Here is a 22,107-nt window from a genome sequence, read left to right on the forward strand (position 1 = left end):
ATTTAAAAAAAAAAAAAATTAAATTCCCTTTTCACAAATCTTTAATTCCGTCCATGTTCAACCCCAGGATGTGGATTAAGTAAATAAAATTTGATTTAAAAATGTGAATAGCCATTCTCATCTGTCCAGACAATATGTTGTACTCAGAGTAGATTCATTTCAGAAATTATTTTACATTACTGGGCCATTTTAAAATCAAACCATACAATGAAATGAAAGACCTGGTTGAAGACAGATATTTATTTAATATAGATGTGCAATGTTACATTATATTGAGATGTAAAAACACGTTTTTTCTTTGCAATATTCTGGATGTGACGTTTCTTTCCCGATAAAAAAAAAAGGTCACGGAGGTCACTGTTATTGCTGCAATAATGTTTTGTGTTTTGATGTTGAAAAAGCACTTTAAATTCAGAATGCTTCAGTGTTCTCTGCTTTTAGAGCTCAAATAAGGAATCAAATGTTCTTAATCCAGAACTAATGTCTTGCATAATTGGTCAGCTGATTGAAGTTCTTGGTCGATGCGTTGTTTAAATTGAGGAGCTGAACCTGAACGAGAAGCTCCACCCCCTCTCTCTCTTTGCAAGCAACTGCTGCTCGTTTTCCCCCATTCCTTCCCGACAAAAATTCTACAGTACCAGTTGTGTTTACGTAGATCCCAAGAGATTAAGCTATACAAGTGCTATGTCAATCACTGTTAACACTGCAAGTCTTTTTTTTTTTTTAAATAATCAATAAACTGCTTTAAAAAAAGGAACAATCTGTCTTTAAAAAAAAATCAAATTAAATGTAACATACTGATCTTGCATCCATATAGCGCCGTCAAGAGAACTGATCCAGGATCAGCACTCGTCCTCTCTTAGAATACAGGCTCCGAGTTCTACACAAAACCAGTTTAGGAGGGAATAAAAGTGCTTCCTTGAAAGGGTTTAACAGGTGAGAACCTTGTGGTGAAAATATATCTTCATGAATTCAGATTCTCAAGAGAAGAAACAAACAAAACCAGGAGATGTATATTTTTGTAAAGGGGGAAAAATAAAAAGGATTTATTCACCTCCATACAGAATCACAATGTAACTAATCATTATCGGCACTATGCTTTCATACAGCACTGTGTGTGTGTGTCAAATCAAATGTTAGTATATATTATCTTAACTCTGTATTTCACAATACAACGTCAACTTTTCAATCTTACCCCACTTCAAAAAGCTAGAGATTTATTAGAAAACAAATTCTGCATAAGCAATCAAAAATAGTCAAAAAATTACTAAAAAGACACGAGACCCCAAACTTTTGCATAATACCTGGTATTTAGGTTATCGGACTTGCACTTTAGGTCGTGTTCATTGCAATACTACCTACCGTGTTGCCAACAGTATATAGGCTTCTATATTATCACAACATAACTAAAACCACACCAACTTAAATCTCATTTGAACTGCAGCCATTTCACACCTTAAGTCTCATACGCCTCGACCACGTCTTCACTTTGGACAGCGCCACTTTTGGTTGAACACCACATGCTGTACCCTCTTAAAAGGCGGCGCTACCTAGAACCATAAAAGGGTTCTTCAAATTGTTCCCGCATAAGGAGAACCCTCCGAAAAATAACACTTTCCTTTCACTAATGCAATGTTCTACGTGGTAGTACCTTTCGCACCACCAAAAGGGTTCTACCTAGAAGCATAAAAAAGGGGTTTCTCGTATGGGGCCAAACCAAGAACTCTTGATTTCTATCATCCATGTGCATCTGTTCATGTGTTTTAATAAGCGAGTGGACAGTTAAAACTTCCATACGGAAACAATCTATAAAAATCCCAAGCAGGAACCAATAGAGAGAGAAGCCGTTTGGCCAATGGGGAGGGCTTTAGAAGTGACACCACAATTCTACAGTACAGAACTAGTTCCACAAATCCACAGAAGGGAGCAGTTACTTCAACATGAGCAAGAAACCAGGAAGCACAAAAAATGTATCTGGAGGAAATAAATACGTAAAAACCTCAAATCAAGGAAGTGTTTCAGACCGTGCTTTGGTAAACACTTCTGGAAGTATCTCTCTCTCTCTGCTAATCAGAACAGATGAAGGTTTTGGATTCAAATCAATCAAAAGACTAGATGGATTTTCTCTCTCTCTCTCCAATGCAACAACAACAACGAAAAAAAATCACCCTTTCTTTGCATCATTCAACTGAGTGAGAGTTTGTTTTCCGATTTATTTTTCAACCAGTAAACATTGTTTATCAAATCACGACTTTCATGTTACCGCAAAGTGGTAATGTTTTGCCACAGTGCAGATTCTCCTGTACTGGTGTTTGATTGAATACCAGCCTAACACAGAAGCCCCATCCATATGCCTTTATAGATTCAAAAGCAACCACATTTCTGAAAGATACAACTACTCTTCTGAATATAATCTACTTTATATACACTCAGTTTCCAGTTTATTAGGTACACCCATCTAGTACCAGGTTGGACTCCCCTTTGCGTTCAGAACAGCCTGAATTATTCAGGACATGGAAACCTTGCTCAAATTGGTATCAAGGGACCTAACGTGTGCCAGAAAAACATTCCCGACATCACCACCACCAGCCTGTACCGTTGACACCAGGCAGGATGGGGCCATGGACTCATGCTGCTTACGCTAAATCCTGACCCTGCCATCAACATGATGCAACAGGAACTGGGATTTGTCAGACCAGGCTATGTTTTTCCACACCTCTATTGTCCAGTGTTGGTGATGGCGTCCCTGCTGGATCCACTTCTTCTTCTTGTTTTTAGCTGATAGGAGTGGAAGCCGGTCCGAAAACATTCCAGGAACCCGGTCCGAAAACATTCCGGAACCCGGTCCGAAAACATTCCGGAACCCGGTCCGAAAACATTCCAGGAACCCGGTCCGAAAACATTCCAGGAACCCGGTCCGAAAACATTCCGGAACCCGGTCCGAAAACATTCCGGAACCCGGTCCGACGAGTTGTGTTCCTAGATGCCGTTCAGCACACCACTGTTATACTGTGCCTGTTATTTGCCTGTTTGTTGCCCACCTGTTCGCACGATTCTTGCCATTCTCCTTCGACTTTCTCTTCAACAAGCCGTTTCCAGACGCAGGACACCCACTGACTGTCGTGAGTGAAAAACGCAGGAGGCCGGCCGTTTCTGAGATACTGGAACCAACGATCACACCACGCCCAGTCACTTGGGTCACTAGTTTTCCCCCATTCTAACGGTCAATGGAACAGTAACTGAATGTCTCGATGCCTGTCTGATTCCTTTATATAGCAAACCACATCCACTTGACTCGCTGGAAAAGCAAAGCATTTATGTGAACGGAGTGGTGTACCTAATAAACTGGCCACTGAGTAATGTGTGTACACGCACTGTAATTCGCCTCACACCGCAATCATAACATGAAATGTTACCAAAATATCTTGAATTCTCTCAATACCCCCTTCAAGAGCAATACAAAAAATAAGTAGACTTCTAAAATGTTATTTTCTACAAATATTTTTACAAAAGATCCGAGTCTGGTAAGAAAAATAATAGGAATATTGGAACAGTTGAATGGTTCAGGTCAGCTGAAGAGAGATGGACAATCAACTAAAATAATTGGTTAATAAGGCTAGACAGAAAAAGGTAGTTAAAAAAATGATATCTTTCACAATCTCAAGTTTAAGTTACCCTAGACATTCTCACATCAGCAGTTCACCTTATATGTTAATAGATGCCCCCCAAAAAAAAAAAAGTTTATACCCCCTCCCCACCTAGCTACCTATTCAACCACAGTTTATTAATGCTATTGCTACAGATAAATAATAACGTCCCATTATATGGTTATTTTGCATATAGTTTTCATAGTTTAAAGATTTGATATTAGGTCTTAGTTCAGATAAATATGATATTCGTATGTACAGTAATGCATTGGAGATATGTACACAGTGTAATAGTGTGTGCTGGTTGCTATAGTTGCCAAATTCCGGTAACTTTCCCCAAATTCCCAGAAATCCCGGTTGGAGGATATCGGATTTCTTGCTTATTTCCTCCCGATTTTTGGGGAATATTACAACTAGGATTTCGGGAAATGTAGCTAATTATTTTGAAAATTACTGTAATTTTTCTGCATTTGTTTACAGTGATCCATACCTACAGAAATGCACTACCAGTCAAAAGTTTCGACACACCTACTCATTTTATTTTACTATTTTCTACATTGTAAAATAATAGTGAAGACATCAAAACTATGAAATAGCGCACACAGAATCACGTTGTAACCAAAATATATTTAATTTTAGATTCTTCAAAGTAGCCACCCTTTGCTTTGAAGGCAGCTTTGCACACTATTGGTGTTCTATCAACCAGATTAACCTGGAATGCTTTTCCAACAGTCTTGAAGGAGTTCCCACATATGCTGAGCACTTGTTGGCTGCTTTTCCTTCACGCTGCGGTCATCCCAAACCATCTCAATAGGGTTGAGGTTGGGTGATTGTGGCAGCCAGGCCATCTGATGCAGCACTCCATCACTCTCCTTCTTGGTCAAATAGCCCTTACACACAGCCTGTAGGTGTATTGGGTCATTGTCCTGTTGAAAAACAAATGATAGTCCCACTAAGCACAAACCAGATGGGATGGCGTTTCACTGCATAATGCTGTGGTAGCCATGGTGGTTAAGTGTGCCTTGAATTCTAAGTAAATCACAGACTGTCACCAGCAAAAACCATCACACCACCTCCTCCATGCTTCACGGTGAGAACCACACATGCAGAGATCATCCGTTCACCTACTCTGCGTCTCACAAAGACACGGTGGTTGGAACCAAAAACCTCAAATTTGGACTCATCAGACCAAAGGACAGATTTCCACTGGGCTAATGTCCATTGCTCTTGTTTCTTGGCCCAAGCAAGTCTCTTCTTCTTATCGGTGTCATTTCGTAGTGTTTTTTTGCTGTTGCAGAAATTCGACCATGAAGGTCTGATTCACTCAGTCTCCTCTGAACAGTTGACTGCACTTGAATAAACTTTCAAAGTTCTCGAAATGTTCCGGATTGACTGACCATGTCTTAAAGTAATTATGGACTGTTGTTTTTCTTTGCTTATTTGAGCTGTTCTTGCCATAATATGGACTTGGTCTTTTAGCAAATAGGGCTATCTTCTGTATATCACTCCTACCTTGTCACAACACAACTGATTGGCTAAAATGCATTAAGGAAAGTAATTCCACAAATGAACTTTTAACAAGGTACATCTGTTAATTGAAATGCATTCCAGGTGACTACCTCATGAAGCTGGTTGAGAGAATGCCAAGTGTGCAAAGCTGTCATCAAGGCACTGGGTGGCTACTTTGATTTGTTTAACACATTTTTGATTACTGTGTTATTTCATAGTTTTGATGTCTTCACTATTATTCTACAATGTAGAAAATAGTAAATATAAAGAAAAACCTTTGAATGGTAGTGTGTATTATAGCGTGAGGTGAAGTTCCAAAACCTAACAGTAGGTCAATCTAGAAACTAAAACTACTTCAGAAGAAAAACAGCTTATTGCAGTTGTAATGAACGACAGGACTTAGGAACATGCTTAAACGTTTTAGATCGTATTATTGTTGTATACGTCATGTTGACGTGAAGACCATCATCTCTCATATAGACAGATACATACTACTATTAAATAAACACCATGCCCAAGTCAAGTGTGTTTAGTATCTTCAACATATTAGGGCAGCGCCCAAAAACGTTCATTACTGCACACTTATGCAACAGAAAACAGACGTTTCTAATTGGACAAATTCAGGTCAGTACTTCCCTGTTCCGGTCCGTTTTCTTCGGTTTGGTGTCTAGTGAATAAGACCCTGCTGTTGCTCCAAGCCAACGCCAACCCAGGATAAGCTGCTATCCTGGTTCTGTAAGATTTGCCCTGTGTCTTCCTTCAGTTCGGATAAAAATCACTGTAATAATCTCCATCCATCCACAGGGTGACTGCCAGTCACTGTCCCCTACAGTACGTTATGAAACAAACCATATGCGCTCTTAACTAGGATCAATTTGGTTTCTTCAGAGCAACGCAGCCTTTAGTCTTTAAAATGTTGCTGCCGCTAGTTAGCATGGTAGCATTACATTGGCTTACTGTAGTTTGTTGGTGCAGGTGCTTGTGCAGGTCCCAGTGGTACATGTAAAGTCGTGAAAGTATTGTTGTTATTTGTAAAAGCTAACGTCTTGTTGCTGGGAGCACAGTAATGAGGATTAAAAGAACAAGAAAAACAAAACAGTCGCTGTTCAGAAGAGTTTCTGGAAGAAGGTAGAAATCACCAAAAAAAGATGATTGCCATGTGTGCTCATCTACACCCCGTCCCGAAATGGCTGCTGTGCCATTTTTTTCTCCCTCGCATTACTTGACATAGATCCAGAAAAACTAGATGTGTAAATCTAGTAACACACAAGCAGCCAAAAGACAATTCTCTCTCTCTCTCTCTGTCTGTCTGTCTGTCTGTCTGTCTGTCTGTCTCTCTGTGTGTGTGTACTACATGGCAGCAGGGGGCAGTATTCCCCTGTCTCTCAGGCGGTCTCTCATGGCGTTGAAGATACTGAGCTGCTGCTCTGGCTGCAGGACCAACAGCTGCTGTAACACCTTGCTGGGGTTGGGACCTCTGGAACACAGACATAACATTACATATTATAATATAAACACCTTAACATTATATATTATAATATAAACATCTTAACATATTATAATATAAACAGCTGCTGGGCTACTATTTCATTCCAAGTCATCATCTCATCTCTATAGAGCTGCTGTCTGACAAAAATCACTATTTTAGTAGTTCTTCACAGTAAATAAGGTAGACTTTTATGACTGCTGAATGCCAACTATCAAATCACTTAGATCACATATTTTCAGGTAGAGATACCGAGTGAAGCAATTGTTCTCTATGTAATCCCCTCTTGATTGTGCATTATTCTGTTCCTTTATGTAGCAGGCGTGCAAAGGATTACGGTCATTGTAGTTAATAGTACAGAAAACGTGGTTAAACTATGTAGAACATTGACCTGTTGGAAACTACAACTCCCTACTACATCACATTGTTAGGGCATGATCTAGAAAATAAATGCAGCACATTGAGTTCACAGAAAAAAAACCAGACCAAAATGGAATTCAAATAATTGAACAAATGTCGATAAATTAGTTGTTTAAAAAACAAAAAAATAACAGAGACACTTCTGGTAATCGCTCAGCACTACATAACATAACAGGATCAGCCATAATAACTAACTACCAATAACCTCTTATCAAACCACAGGACAGGATCAGCCATAATAACTAACTACCAATAACCTCTTATCAAACCACAGCACAGGGTCAGACAATAATAACTAAATTAATTGGAGCCAGTTCAGATGGGAAACCAGAGTGCCTCGCCTCAGGCTTGTCATCAGCTGAGATGGCATCAATTAGAGGCCTCGCCTCAGGCTTGTCATCAGCTGAGATGGCATCAATTAGAGGCCTCGCCTCAGGCTTGTCATCAGCTGAGATGGCATCAATTAGAGGCCTCGCCTCAGGCTTGTCATCAGCTGAGATGGCATCAATTAGAGGCCTCGCCTCAGGCTTGCCATCAGCTGAGATGGTATTTCAACTGGCTCAGAGCCGCTTGCTGCTACTCAGGCTTGCCATCAGCTGAGATGGTATCATCCTATTTGAGCCTATAAACTGGCTCACTCAGGCTTGTCATCAGCTGAGATGGCTCACTCATCCTACTTAGAGGCCTCGCCTCAGGCTTGTCATCAGCTGAGATCCTACTGCCTCGCCTCAGGCTGCTGCTGCTACTATAAACTGGCTCACTCATCCTACTGCATCACTGAGATGGTATCAATTAGGCTCAGGCCCTACTGCCTCAGCTGCTACTATAAACTGGCTCACTCATCCTACTGCTGAGATGGTATCATCCTAGAGGCCTATAAACTGGCTCACTCAGGCTTGCTCATCAAACTGAGATGGTATCTACTATAAACTGGCTCACTCATCCTAGGCTTGCCATCAGCTGAGATCCTACTGGTATCAACTATAAACTGGCCTCATCCTCAGGCTTGCCATCAGCTGAGATGGTATCATCCTACTGCCGCTTGAGCCTATAAACTGGCTCACTCATCCTAGGCTTGTCATCAAACTGGCTCACTCATCCTACTGCCGCTTGCTGCTACTATAAACTGGCTCTCTCATCCTACTGAGATCATCCTACTGCCGCTTGCTGCTTGTCATCCTAGCTGAGATGGCTATCAATCCTACTGCCGCTTGGCCTATAAACTGGATTCACTCATCCTAGGCTTGTCATAGCTATAAATGGCTCATCATCCTACTGCCGCTGGCTACTATAAACTGGCTCACTCATCCTACTGGCTTGTCATAGCTGAGATGGTCATCATCCTAGCCGGCCTCTGGCTCACTCATCCTACTGCCAGGCTTACTATAAACTGGATCATCAGCTGAGATGGCATTCACTCATCCTACTGCCGCTTGCTGCTACTATAAACTGGCTCACTGTCATCAGCTGAGATGGTATCAGGATTAAATGAGGAAAAAAAACTGAGTTTAAATGTATTTGGCAAAGGTGTACGTAAACTTCTGACTTCAACTGTATCCAAACAGTGCTCTGGCATAGCTACACAGTCATCTGGCATAGCTACACAGTCATCTGGCATAGCTACACAGTCATCTGGCATAGCTACACAGTCATCTGGCATAAGGTTCTGGTGTTTTGGGGCATTGGTATGGGTCACTGTCTGTAAGATATTTTATATTCATGCTTTGCTTTAGCAGTGATCTACCCTGAAGGAGCAGAGCCTATATCACAGTTATCTGGCATAGCTACACAGTGATGCTGGCATGAATGTGACCCTTACAGTCATCTGGCTAGGTGAATGCTACCCTTACATCATCTGGCATGAATGCTACACAGTCATCTGGCAATGCTACACAGTCATCTGGCAGTAGCTACCCTTACAGTCATCTGGCATAGCCCTTACACAGTCATGATGCTGGCATGAATGTGACCCTACCTGATGATGCTGGCTACAATCTGATGATGCTGGCATAGCTACACAGTTATCTGGCATAGCTACACAGTGCTCTGGCATAGCTACACAGTCATCTGGCATAGCTACATGATGATGCTGGCAGTCATCTGGCATGAATGCTGACCCAGTCATCTGGCATAAGGTTCTGATGATTTGGGGCATTGACCCTTATGGATGCTCACTGTCTGTAAGATATTTTATATTCATGAATTGCCCTTAGCAGTGATCTACCCTGAAGGAGCAGAGCCTATACCTGATGATGCTGGCTAGGTGAATGTGACCCTTACCTGATGATGCTGGCTTGTGACGGCCCTTACCTGATGAAGCTGGCTATTAAAGTGAGCTGATGATGCTGGCTAGGTGAATGTGACCTCCTGGATGCTGGCTGGTGAATGTGACGACCCTTACCTGATGATGCTGGCTAGGTGAATGTGACCCTTACCTGATGATGCTGGCTAGGTGAATGTGACCCTTACCTGATGATGCTGGCTCGGTGAATGTGACGACCCTTACCTGATGATGCTGGCTAGGTGAATGTGACCCTTACCTGATGATGCTGGCTAGGTGAATGTGACGACCCTTACCTGATGAAGCTGGCTAGGTTAAAGTGACGAAGCTTACCTGATGAAGCTGGCTATGTAAACGTGAGTGAAGGTAGCCATCAGATACTGACAGTCGAAGCGATCCATGATGCCCCCGTGACCAGGGATGGTGTCTGCAAAGTCCTGACAGGAGAGAGAGAAGTTTTTACAGAGTAGGTCCTGAGAGCGAGCGAGAGATAGATACGTTTTTAGTGGAGTTTGGAGTGTGACTGTTTGAGGTTGTGGACAGGTGTCTTTTATACTGATAACAAGTTCAAACAGGTGCCATTAATACAGGTAACGAGTGGAGGACAGAGGAGCCTCTTAAAGAAGTTACAGGTCTGTGAGAGCCAGAAATCTTGGTTGTTTGTGGGTGACCAAATACTTATTTTCCACCATAATTTGCAAATAAATTCATAAAAAATCCTACAATGTGATTTTCTGATTTTTTTTTCTAATTTCGTCTGTCATAGTTGAAGTGTACCTATGATGAAAATTACAGGCCTCTCTCGTCTTTTTAAGTGGGAGAACTTGCACAATTGGTGGCTGACTAAATACTTTTTTGCCCCACTGTAAGTTATTACAGAGAAGGTCCTGAGAGCGAGAGCGAGAGATAGATAAGTTATTACAGAGAAATCGCAGATTGTGTCTTTAAGGTATCCATGGAGATCACCTTACGCCAGCCTGTGTGTGTTCTCTCACTTTGATCTGGAACGCTCGCTTGAAGCCGCTGGCAAAGAATCCTCCAAAGGGACCAATCAGAGAGGCGAAGGTGGAGAGCACCACACTGTGGATCTGATACGGGTACAGGTTCACCGTTTTCTGTAGAGACACACACACACGTTGTTTAGGGTTTCCGATTGGACTCACTAAAACAAGTACCACTATGTATTGGGCATCAGCTAATTAGTGAATGTTCTGAACAACGTAGTAAATACAACTCAGTATTGACCATGTCTAGAACACACAACAACACTCTCTCTCCCTGTCTCACATCCTCACCAGACCAGTAACAGACTCTCTCTCTCTCCCTCTCTCACATCCTCTCCAGACCAGTAACAGACTCTCTCTCTCTCTCTCTCTCTCTGTCTCCCATCCTCACCAGACCAACTCTCTCTCTCTCTCCCATCCTCACCAGACCAGTCTGCCTATTAATGTCTAAGCCATCTAGGAGCACATTAAACCATATTTTGAATTCTTCAACTGGGAAATTCTCGGAACGTTTCAGGAATTTCCTTACCCATGTGAGGATGTTCTGGACAGCGAAAGGAAATGTGTACTGTTGCATCACAAAGATGTCAGAGGGTTCACAGTCCGCGGTGAAACGGTTGGTCTCGCTGTTGTACTCCACAGGACATACAAAGTACTGGAACTGAGCTAGCAGGCAGGCCAGCTAGGAGAAACACAGCAGAGGATCATCAATGAGGATGGGCACTTTATTTCCGTGCTCCAAATGTAAAAAGGTACGACCACTATCATCGTAACGTTACTGCGCTGCAGTACTCACTACGAAGCCACAGACCAGGGTCCCGAAGAAGCCTCCTATAAACCCCTCCCACGTCTTCTTAGGAGACAGCTGTAACAAAATAAAAAATATATACATTTCATTTTGAACGGCCCAATTATTTCTCTCTATGTATTTTAAAATTCATGGAATATGTATATTTTTCATTGCAATTCCACTTCCTGAACTGGGAGTATACAAACTAAATTAAGAGTTGAGTGGAGACAGATACAATAACAGTGTTTCACACAGGGGATGACATAGCGTTTCACACAGGGGATGACATAGCGTTTCACACAGGGGATGACATAGCTTTTCTCACAGGGGATGACATAGCATTTCACACAGGGGATGACATAGCGTTTCACACAGGGGATGACATAGCGTTTCACACAGGGGATGACATAGCGTTTCACACAGGGGATGACATAGCGTTTCACACAGGGGATGACATAGCGTTTCTCACAGGGGATGACATAGCGTTTCTCACAGGGGATGACATAGCGTTTCACACAGGGGATGACATAGCGTTTCACACAGGGGATGACATAGCGTTTCACACAGGGGATGACATAGCGTTTCACACAGGGGATGACATAGCGTTTCACACAGGGGATGACAGCGTTTCTCACAGGGGATGACATAGCGTTTCTCACAGGGGATGACATAGCGTTTCTCACAGGGGAAGACATAGCGTTTCTCACAGGGGATGACATAGCGTTTCACACAGGGGATGACATAGCGTTTCTCACAGGGGATGACATAGCGTTTCACACAGGGGATGACAGTATCCAGCCTGTCCTGGCCTTGCCTCAATGTGCCAACCCTAACCCCAAGCCACATGTGACTCATCTTCACTGGGAAAGATGAAGGTCATCTATCTGTCCTACAGCCATACTGAGAATCTCTGTCTGTTCCTCAGTATGTGTGTGTGTGTGTCTGTGTGCGTGTGTGTGTGTGTGTGTATGTGTGTGTGTATGTGTGTGTGTGTGGGTGGAGGGGTTGGGTTTAAGCAAAAAAAGACTCATTGCAAGAATGTCCAACAAAGTATTCTTCTTCTTGGTTTTAGGAGCTCCTCTTCTCTTCGTGGATGGACTGGGATTAGGGTGGAATTGGGCCCAAAGTAACCCTGGTACAAACAAGTCATATATTATAGCAATAGGGAATCTCGGGGCTTTGTGGTATTATATGGCCAATATACCACGGCTAAGGGCTGCTCTTGGCACGACGCAACACGGAGTACCGGGATACAGCCATCAGCCGTGGTATATTGGCCATATAATACCACAATGTCCCCAGATGCCTTATTGCTATTATAAACTGGCTACCAACCTAATTACAGCAGTACAAGGAAATGCTCTGTCATACCCGTGGTATACGGTCTGATATACCAACGGCTGTCAGCCAATCAGCATTCAGTGCTCAAACCACCCAGTTTATAATATATATATATATAAGTGTACCTTAATGAGTGGCGTTCTGCCAAAGAAGAAACCAAACAGGTAGGCCATGATGTCATTGCATATCACTATGGAGATGGGGACGATGAACCTGGAAAACAACATTCAAGATGTAAACATTGTCAAAGATTTGAAAAAAACTGTTTACCGGTTATAGACACCGCTTACATACAGATTCAATATACCGCACCATACCTGGTAGTCTACCGCACCATACCTGGTAGTCTACCACACCATACCTGGTAGTCTACCGCACCATACCTGGTAGGCTGCCGCTCTACCGCTCTACCGCACCATACCTGGTAGTCTACCGCACCATACCTGGTAGGCTACCGCTCTACCACACCATACCTGGTAGTCTACCGCACCATACCTGGTAGTCTACCGCACCATACCTGGTAGGCTGCCGCTCTACCGCTCTACCGCACCATACCTGGTAGTCTACCGCCATCCCTGGTAGTCTACCGCACCATACCTGGTAGGCTGCCGCTCTACCGCTCTACCGCACCATACCTGGTAGGCTACCGCTCTACCACACCATACCTGGTAGTCTACTGCTCTACCGCACCATACCTGGTAGTCTACCGCACCATACCTGGTAGTCTACCGTACCATACCTGGTAGTCTACCGCTCTACCGCACCATACCTGGTAGGCTACCGCTCTACCGCACCATACCTGGTAGGCTACCGCTCTACCGCACCATACCTGGTAGTCTACCGCTCTACCGCACCATACCTGGTAGGCTACCGCGCTACCGCACCATACCTGGTAGTCTACCGCACCATACCTGGTAGTCTACCGTACCATACCTGGTAGTCTACCGCTCTACCGCACCATACCTGGTAGGCTACCGCTCTACCGTACCATACCTGGTAGGCTACCGCTCTACCGCACCATACCTGGTAGTCTACCGTACCATACCTGGTAGGCTACCACTCTACCGCACCATACCTGGTAGGCTACCGCTCTACCGCACCATACCTGGTAGTCTACCGCACCATACCTGGTAGGCTACCGCTCTACCGCACCATACCTGGTAGGCTACCGCTCTACCCCACCATACCTGGTAGGCTACCGCTCTACCGCTCTACCGCTCTACCGCACCATACCTGGTAGGCTACCGCTCTACTGCACCATACCTAGTAGGCTACAGCTCTACCGCACCATACCTGGTAGGCTACAGCTCTACCGCACCATACCTGGTAGGCTACAGCTCTACCGCACCATACCCGGTAGTCTACCGCACCATACCTAGTAGGCTACCGCTCTACCGCACCATACCTGGTAGGCTTCCGCTCTACCGCACCATACCTGGTAGGCTACCGCTCTACCGCACCATACCTGGTAGGCTACCGCTCTACCGCACCATACCTGGTAGGCTACCGCTCTACCGCACCATACCTGGTAGTCTACCGCTCTACCGCACCATACCTGGTAGGCTACCGCTCTACCGCACCATACCTGGTAGGCTACCGCTCTACCGCACCATACCTGGTAGGCTACCGCTCTACCGCACCATACCTGGTAGGCTACCGCTCTACCGCACCATACCTGGTAGGCTACCGCTCTACCGCACCATACCTGGTAGGCTACCGCTCTACCGCACCATACCTGGTAGTCTACCGCACCATACCTGGTAGTCTACCGCTCTACCGCACCATACCTGGTAGTCTACCACACCATACCTGGTAGGCTACCACTCTTCCGCACCATACCTGGTAGGCTACAGCTCTACCGTACCATACCTGGTAGGCTACCGCACCATACCTGGTAGGCTACCGCTCTACCGCACCATACCTGGTAGTCTACCACTCTACCGCACCATACCTGGTAGTCTACCGCACCATACCTGGTAGGCTACCACTCTACCGCACCATACCTGGTAGGCTACCGCACCATACCTGGTAGGCTACCGCTCTACCGCACCATACCTGGTAGTCTACCGCTCTACCGCACCATACCTGGTAGTCTACCGCACCATACCTGGTAGGCTACCACTCTTCCGCACCATACCTGGTAGGCTACAGCTCTACCGCACCATACCTGGTAGTCTACCGCACCATACCTGGTAGGCTACCGCTCTACCGCACCATACCTGGTAGTCTACCGCTCTACCGCACCATACCTGGTAGTCTACCGCACCATACCTGGTAGTCTACCTCTCGACCGCACCATACCCGGTAGTCTACCACTCTACCGCACCATACCCGGTAGTCTACCGCCCTACCGTAACACACCCGGTAGACTACCGCCCTACCGTAACACACCCGGTAGACTACCGCCCTACCGCACCACACCCGGTAGACTACCGCCTACCGTACACACCCGGTAGACTACCGCCCTACCGCACACACCCGGTAGACTACCGCACCACACCCGGTAGTCTACCGCCCTACCGCACCACACCCGGTAGTCTACCGCTCTACCGCACCATACCCGGTAGTCTACCGCTCTACCGCACCATACCCGGTAGTCTACCGCACCATACCCGGTAGTCTACCGCTCTACCGCACCACACCCGGTAGACTGCCGCCCTACCGTAACACACCCGGTAGACTGCCGCCCTACCGTAACACACCCGGTAGACTACCGCCCTACCGTAATACACCCGGTAGACTACCGCCCTACCGTAACACACCCGGTAGACTACTGCTTTAAAACTGCAACATTTTCTTTGCACCCCATGACAAAATGTGTAGAATTTCAGGAAATAAGCTTTAAAACGTGCAACATTCTCTTCACCAACAAGATCGGTTTGAACCGTTTGTGGCATGAACAGTGGCATGAGGTCGGGGGGGGTTGTTCGGGGTTGTTCCCCATATGCTGGAAGAGCCCCCCCCCCCCGAGTGAAAAAGTTTAGGAACCCCTGATCTAGGGTTAATGTTCGATGAAAATTATAGACCTTTCAGACGTTATATGCAAGTGACTTGATGCCGACGGTAATACGGGTAAAATTGTTTAAATTCTGCTTTCACCAACCATCAGAATTGGTTAAAAAATAATAATAATAATAATAATAATAATAATTACGCATGCGATCATATTAAGCGATAATTAAGAGAAGTGATGGTGTCTGGAGGAAATGATCTCAAACATTTCACCATGACAACATTATGAAGTACAGCCACATTGTCTAGGTGTCTGAAACGTGCCATAGAGTTCACAGCTGGCCTCATCGCGATCTTCCTTGAACTGCCGTTTAACCAGTTGAGATAAACTTAATGAGTTGATTTTACTCCTGGATTAGAGTTAGTGCGGGCAGTGTTTTAACATCACACTAAAACCTACTCTGGGCTGAGAGTTTATTTAGGATTAAAGCAGGATTCTTAGGACCTTTTCTGAGACATTTCTGTGTGGATACGGGCCCTGGTCTGTCTGGGCACGAGGTTTCTGTGTGGATACGGGCCCTGGTCTGTCTGGGCGCGACATTTCTGTGTGGAACGAGCCCTGGTCTGTCTGGGCACGACATTTCTGTGTGGATACGGGCCCTGGTCTGTCTGGGCGCGACGTTTCTGTGTGGATACGGGCCCGGGTCTGTCTGGGCATGACATTTCTGTGTGGATACGGGCCCTGGTCTGTTTGGGCGCGATGTTTCTTTGTGGATACGGGCCCTGGTCTGTCTGGGCGCAATGTTTCTTTGTGGATACGGGCCCTGGTCTGTCTGGGCACAACGTTTCTTTGTGGATACGGGCCCTGGTCTGTCTGGGCACGAGGTTTCTTTGTGGATACGGGCCCTGGTCTGTCTGGGCACGAGGTTTCTTTGTGGATACGGGCCCTGGTCTGTCTGGGCACGAGGTTTCTGTGTGGATACGGGCCCTGGTCTGTTTGGGCGCGATGTTTCTTTGTGGATACGGGCCCTGGTCTGTCTGGGCGCAATGTTTCTGTGTGGATACGGGCCCTGGTCTGTTTGGGCGCAATGTTTCTGTGTGGATACGGGCCCGGGTCTGTCTGGGCGCGACGTTTCTTTGTGGATACGGGCCCTGGTCTGTCTGGGCACAACGTTTCTTTGTGGATACGGGCCCTGGTCTGTCTGGGCACAAGGTTTCTGTGTGGATACGGGCCCGGGTCTGTCTGGGCGAGACGTTTCCTTGTGGATACGGGCCCTGGTCTGTCTGGGGGCGATGTTTCCTTGTGGATATGGGCCCTGGTCTGTCTGGGCGCGACATTTCCTTGTGGATACGGGCCCTGGTCTGTCTGGGCACGACATTTCCTTGCGGATACGGGCCCTGGTCTGTCTGGGCACGACATTTCCTTGCGGATACGGGCCCTGGTCTGTCTGGGCGTGACGTTTCTTTGTGACCAGAAACACTGATGCTTTGTCAAGGCTCTACGCTAAACCTTTTTTACAAGGAGCATGTGACCTAAGTTGGAAAATGTAGGTGCACAATGACAAATATTTGGCGTAATAAAGCTAGAATCTGGTGCACTGGGGCTCCTAAATAAAAATGTCAGGTCGCACAGCAAAATATTTTGTGAGTAAAAGGGTCGCACTGTAGAGCCCTGTGTGCGTGTGTGCGTGTGGTGTGTGTTTCTTACCAGATCATTCCTTCAAACAGGTTCTGAATGACTAGGTGAGACTGTGTAACCACGATCAGGAGGGTTACATGGGTCCACGCAAACTGGAGGGACAAACCACACACACACACACACACACACACACGTGTTAGTGGTGGGGAATATGGATTGAGCACAGAGAGAAGTATAGTCAGTTCACTACTGACATCTACCACAGCAATGACACAATGCTAGGCGGATGAAGATGCCTTTTACAAAGCAGGCTAGCAATGTTGTGTGTGTGTGTGTGTGTGTGTGTGTGTGTGTGTGTGTGTGTGTGTGTGTGTGTGTGTGACGGGACAAAAACAAACTGTGATGTAATCTAGAATGTTCTCTTGGTGGATGGTATGCAGTGTGCAGTATGGTGGATGGTATGCAGTGTGCAGTATGGTGGATGGTATGCAGTGTGGTATACAGTATGGTGGATGGTATGCAGTGTGGTATACAGTATGGTGGATGGTATGCAGTGTGGTATACAGTATGGTGGATGGTATGCAGTGTGGTATACAGTATGGTGGATGGTATGCAGTGTGGTATACAGTATGGTATGCAGTGTGGTATACAATGGTACAGTGTGATGCAGTGTGCAGTATGGTGGATGGTATGCAGTGTGGTATACAGTATGGTGGATGGTATGCAGTGTGGTATACAGTATGTGGATGGTATGCAGTGTGGTATACAGTATGGTATGCAGTGTGGTATACAGTATAGTGGATGGTATGCAGTGTGGTATACAGTATGGTGGATGGTATGCAGTGTGGTATACAGTATGGTATGCAGTGTGGTATACAGTATGTTATGCAGTGTGGTATACAGTATGGTGGATGGTATGCAGTGTGGTATACAGTATGTTATGCAGTGTGGTATACAGGATGGTGGATGGTATGCAGTGTGGTATACAGTGTGGTGGATGGTATGCGGTGTGGTATACAGTATGGTGGATGGTATGCAGTGTGGTATACAGTATGGTGGATGGTATGCAGTGTGCAGTATAGTGGATGGTATGCAGTGTGGTATACAGTATGGTGGATGGTATGCAGTGTGGTATACAGTATAGTGGATGGTATGCAGTGTGCAGTATGGTGGATGGTATGCAGTGTGGTATACAGTATGGTGGATGGTATGCAGTGTGCAGTATGGTGGATGGTATGCAGTGTGGTATACAGTATGGTGGATGGTATGCAGTGTGGTATACAGTATGGTGGATGGTATGCGGTGTGGTATACAGTATGGTGGATGGTATGCAGTGTGGTATACAGTATGGTGGATGGTATGCAGTGTGCAGTATGGTGGATGGTATGCAGTGTGGTATACAGTATGGTGGATGGTATGCAGTGTGGTGGATACAGTATGGTGGATGGTGGATGCAGTGTGGTATACAGTATGGTGGATGGTATGCAGTGTGGTATACAGTATGGTGGATGGTATGCAGTGTGGTATACAGTATGGTGGATGGTATGCGGTGTGGTATACAGTATGGTGGATGGTATGCAGTGTGGTATACAGTATGGTGGATGGTATGCAGTGTGCAGTATGGTGGATGGTATGCGGTGTGGTATACAGTATGGTGGATGGTATGCAGTGTGGTGGATGGTATGCAGTGTGGTATACAGTATGGTGGATGGTATGCGGTGTGGTATACAGTATGGTGGATGGTATGCAGTGTGGTATACAGTATGGTGGATGGTATGCGGTGTGGTATACAGTATGGTGGATGGTATGCAGTGTGGTATACAGTATGGTGGATGGTATGCAGTGTGCAGTATGGTGGATGGTATGCGGTGTGGTATACAGTATGGTGGATGGTATGCAGTGTGGTATACAGTATGGTGGATGGTATGCAGTGTGGTATACAGTATGTGGATGGTATGCAGTGTGGTATACAGTATGGTGGATGGTATGCAGTGTGCAGTATGGTGGATGGTATGCAGTGTGGTATACAGTATGGTGGATGGTATGCAGTGTGGTATACAGTATGGTGGATGGTATGCAGTGTGGTATACAGTATGGTGGATGGTATGCAGTGTGGTATACAGTATAGTGGATGGTATGCAGTGTGGTATACAGTATGGTGGATGGTATGCAGTGTGGTATACAGTATGGTATGCAGTGTGGTATACAGTATGGTGGATGGTATGCAGTGTGGTATACAGTATGGTGGATGGTATGCAGTGTGGTATACAGTATGGTGGATGGTATGCAGTGTGGTATACAGTATGGTGGATGGTATGCAGTGTGGTATACAGTATGGTGGATGGTATGCAGTGTGGTATACAGTATGGTATGCAGTGTGGTATACAGTATAGTGGATGGTATGCAGTGTGGTATACAGTATGGTGGATGGTATGCAGTGTGGTATACAGTATGGTGGATGGTATGCAGTGTGGTATACAGTATGGTGGATGGTATGCAGTGTGGTATACAGTATGGTGGATGGTATGCAGTGTGGTATACAGTATGGTGGATGGTATGCAGTGTGGTATACAGTATAGTGGATGGTATGCAGTGTGGTATACAGTATGGTGGATGGTATGCAGTGTGGTATACAGTATGGTATGCAGTGTGGTATACAGTATAGTGGATGGTATGCAGTGTGGTATACAGTATGGTGGATGGTATGCAGTGTGGTATACAGTATGGTGGATGGTATGCAGTGTGGTATACAGTATGGTATGCAGTGTGGTATACAGTATGGTATGCAGTGTGGTGGATGGTATGCGGTGTGGTGGATGGTATGCAGTGTGGTATACAGTATGGTGGATGGTATGCAGTGTGGTATACAGTATGGTGGATGGTATGCAGTGTGGTATACAGTATGGTATGCAGTGTGGTATACAGTATGGTATATGGTATGCAGTGGATGGTATGCAGTGTGGTGGATGGTATGCAGTGTGGTATACAGTATGGTGGATGGTATGCGGTGTGGTATACAGTATGGTGGATGGTATGCAGTGTGGTATACAGTATGGTGGATGGTATGCGGTGTGGTATACAGTATGGTGGATGGTATGCGGTGTGGTATACAGTATGGTGGATGGTATGCAGTGTGGTATACAGTATGGTGGATGGTATGCAGTGTGCAGTATGGTGGATGGTATGCGGTGTGGTATACAGTATGGTGGATGGTATGCAGTGTGGTGGATGGTATGCAGTGTGGTATACAGTATGGTGGATGGTATGCGGTGTGGTATACAGTATGGTGGATGGTATGCAGTGTGGTATACAGTATGGTGGATGGTATGCAGTGTGGTATACAGTATGGTGGATGGTATGCAGTGTGGTATACAGTATGGTGGATGGTATGCAGTGTGCAGTATGGTGGATGGTATGCAGTGTGGTATACAGTATGGTGGATGGTATGCAGTGTGGTATACAGTATGGTGGATGGTATGCAGTGTGGTATACAGTATAGTGGATGGTATGCAGTGTGGTATACAGTATGGTGGATGGTATGCAGTGTGCAGTATGGTGGATGGTATGCAGTGTGGTATACAGTATGGTGGATGGTATGCAGTGTGGTATACAGTATAGTGGATGGTATGCAGTGTGGTATACAGTATGGTGGATGGTATGCAGTGTGCAGTATGGTGGATGGTATGCAGTGTGGTATACAGTATGGTGGATGGTATGCAGTGTGGTATACAGTGTGGTGGATGGTATGCAGTGTGGTATACAGTATAGTATGCAGCGTGGTATACAGGATGGTATGCAGTGTGGTATACAGTATGGTATGCAGCGTGGTATACAGGATGGTATGCAGTGTGGTATACAGTATGGTGGATGGTATGCAGTGTGGTATACAGTATGGTGGATGGTATGCAGTGTGGTATACAGTGTGGTGGATGGTATGCAGTGTGGTATACAGTATGGTGGATGGTATGCAGTGTGGTATACAGTATGGTGGATGGTATGCAGTGTGGTATACAGTGTGGTGGATGGTATGCAGTGTGGTATACAGTATGGTGGATGGTATGCAGTGTGGTATACAGTATGGTGGATGGTATGCAGTGTGGTATACAGTATGGTGGATGGTATGCAGTGTGGTATACAGTATGGTATGCAGTGTGGTGGATGGTATGCGGTGTGGTATACAGTATAGTGGATGGTATGCAGTGTGGTATACAGTATGGTGGATGGTATGCAGTGTGGTATACAGTATGGTGGATGGTATGCAGTGTGGTATACAGTATGGTGGATGGTATGCAGTGTGCAGTATGGTGGATGGTATGCAGTGTGGTATACAGTATGGTGGATGGTATGCAGTGTGGTATACAGTATGGTGGATGGTATGCAGTGTGGTATACAGTATGGTGGATGGTATGCAGTGTGGTATACAGTATGGTATGCAGTGTGGTATACAGTATAGTGGATGGTATGCAGTGTGGTATACAGTATGGTGGATGGTATGCAGTGTGGTATACAGTATAGTGGATGGTATGCAGTGTGCAGTATGGTGGTGGTTAGTCAGTGGTATCCATGGTTACGTGACTCATACACACCATATAAAACTGCAGACGGTAATGTTTCTTCACTAGACTCAGAACAAACATGCAGAAACCTGTGAAAAATCAAATAACATGCGATCAGTTTCTCTGTACAAGGTGGGGGGGCGGGCATCATCATCATCATCATCATCATCATCATCATCATCACATCCATATGGTGCCGAGCCGTATGACCATTGTCACACGGAGTTGTCAAGCCAGAACCCGACGTGGATCCAGGCTAATAGAACGATATAATTTGTGCTGAAGGCGTCGATTAAAACGGCCATTAATACAGGTAACGAGTGGAGCACAGAGGAGCCTCTTAAAGAAGAAGTTACAGGTCTGTGAGAGACAGAAATCTTGCTTGTTTGTAGGTGGCCAAATACTTATTTTCCACCATAATTTGCAAATAAATTCATTTAAAAAATCCTACTATGCGATTTCTGGATTTTTTTTTCTCATTT

General features: G+C 45.4%; 1 protein-coding gene across 1 annotated transcript in view; it reads right to left on the bottom strand.

The window, feature by feature from the left end:
- Positions 1-220: 220 nt before the first annotated feature.
- Positions 221-22,107, bottom strand: part of LOC118379979 (phosphatidate cytidylyltransferase 1-like) — a 54,013-nt gene continuing 32,126 nt past the window's right edge. Inside the window, exons 7-14 of the mRNA XM_052479725.1 lie at positions 21,656-21,714; positions 17,139-17,221; positions 12,604-12,691; positions 11,144-11,212; positions 10,877-11,029; positions 10,339-10,458; positions 9,677-9,780; positions 221-6,633 (exon numbers count right to left, since the gene is read on the bottom strand). Coding sequence (XP_052335685.1) covers positions 6,507-6,633; positions 9,677-9,780; positions 10,339-10,458; positions 10,877-11,029; positions 11,144-11,212; positions 12,604-12,691; positions 17,139-17,221; positions 21,656-21,714 — 803 coding nt within the window. The 3' untranslated portion in view covers positions 221-6,506. The remainder of the gene's footprint in view (positions 6,634-9,676; positions 9,781-10,338; positions 10,459-10,876; positions 11,030-11,143; positions 11,213-12,603; positions 12,692-17,138; positions 17,222-21,655; positions 21,715-22,107) is intronic.

This window comes from Oncorhynchus keta, chromosome 25, assembly GCF_023373465.1.
Source record: "Oncorhynchus keta strain PuntledgeMale-10-30-2019 chromosome 25, Oket_V2, whole genome shotgun sequence".
NCBI lineage: Eukaryota > Metazoa > Chordata > Actinopteri > Salmoniformes > Salmonidae > Oncorhynchus > Oncorhynchus keta.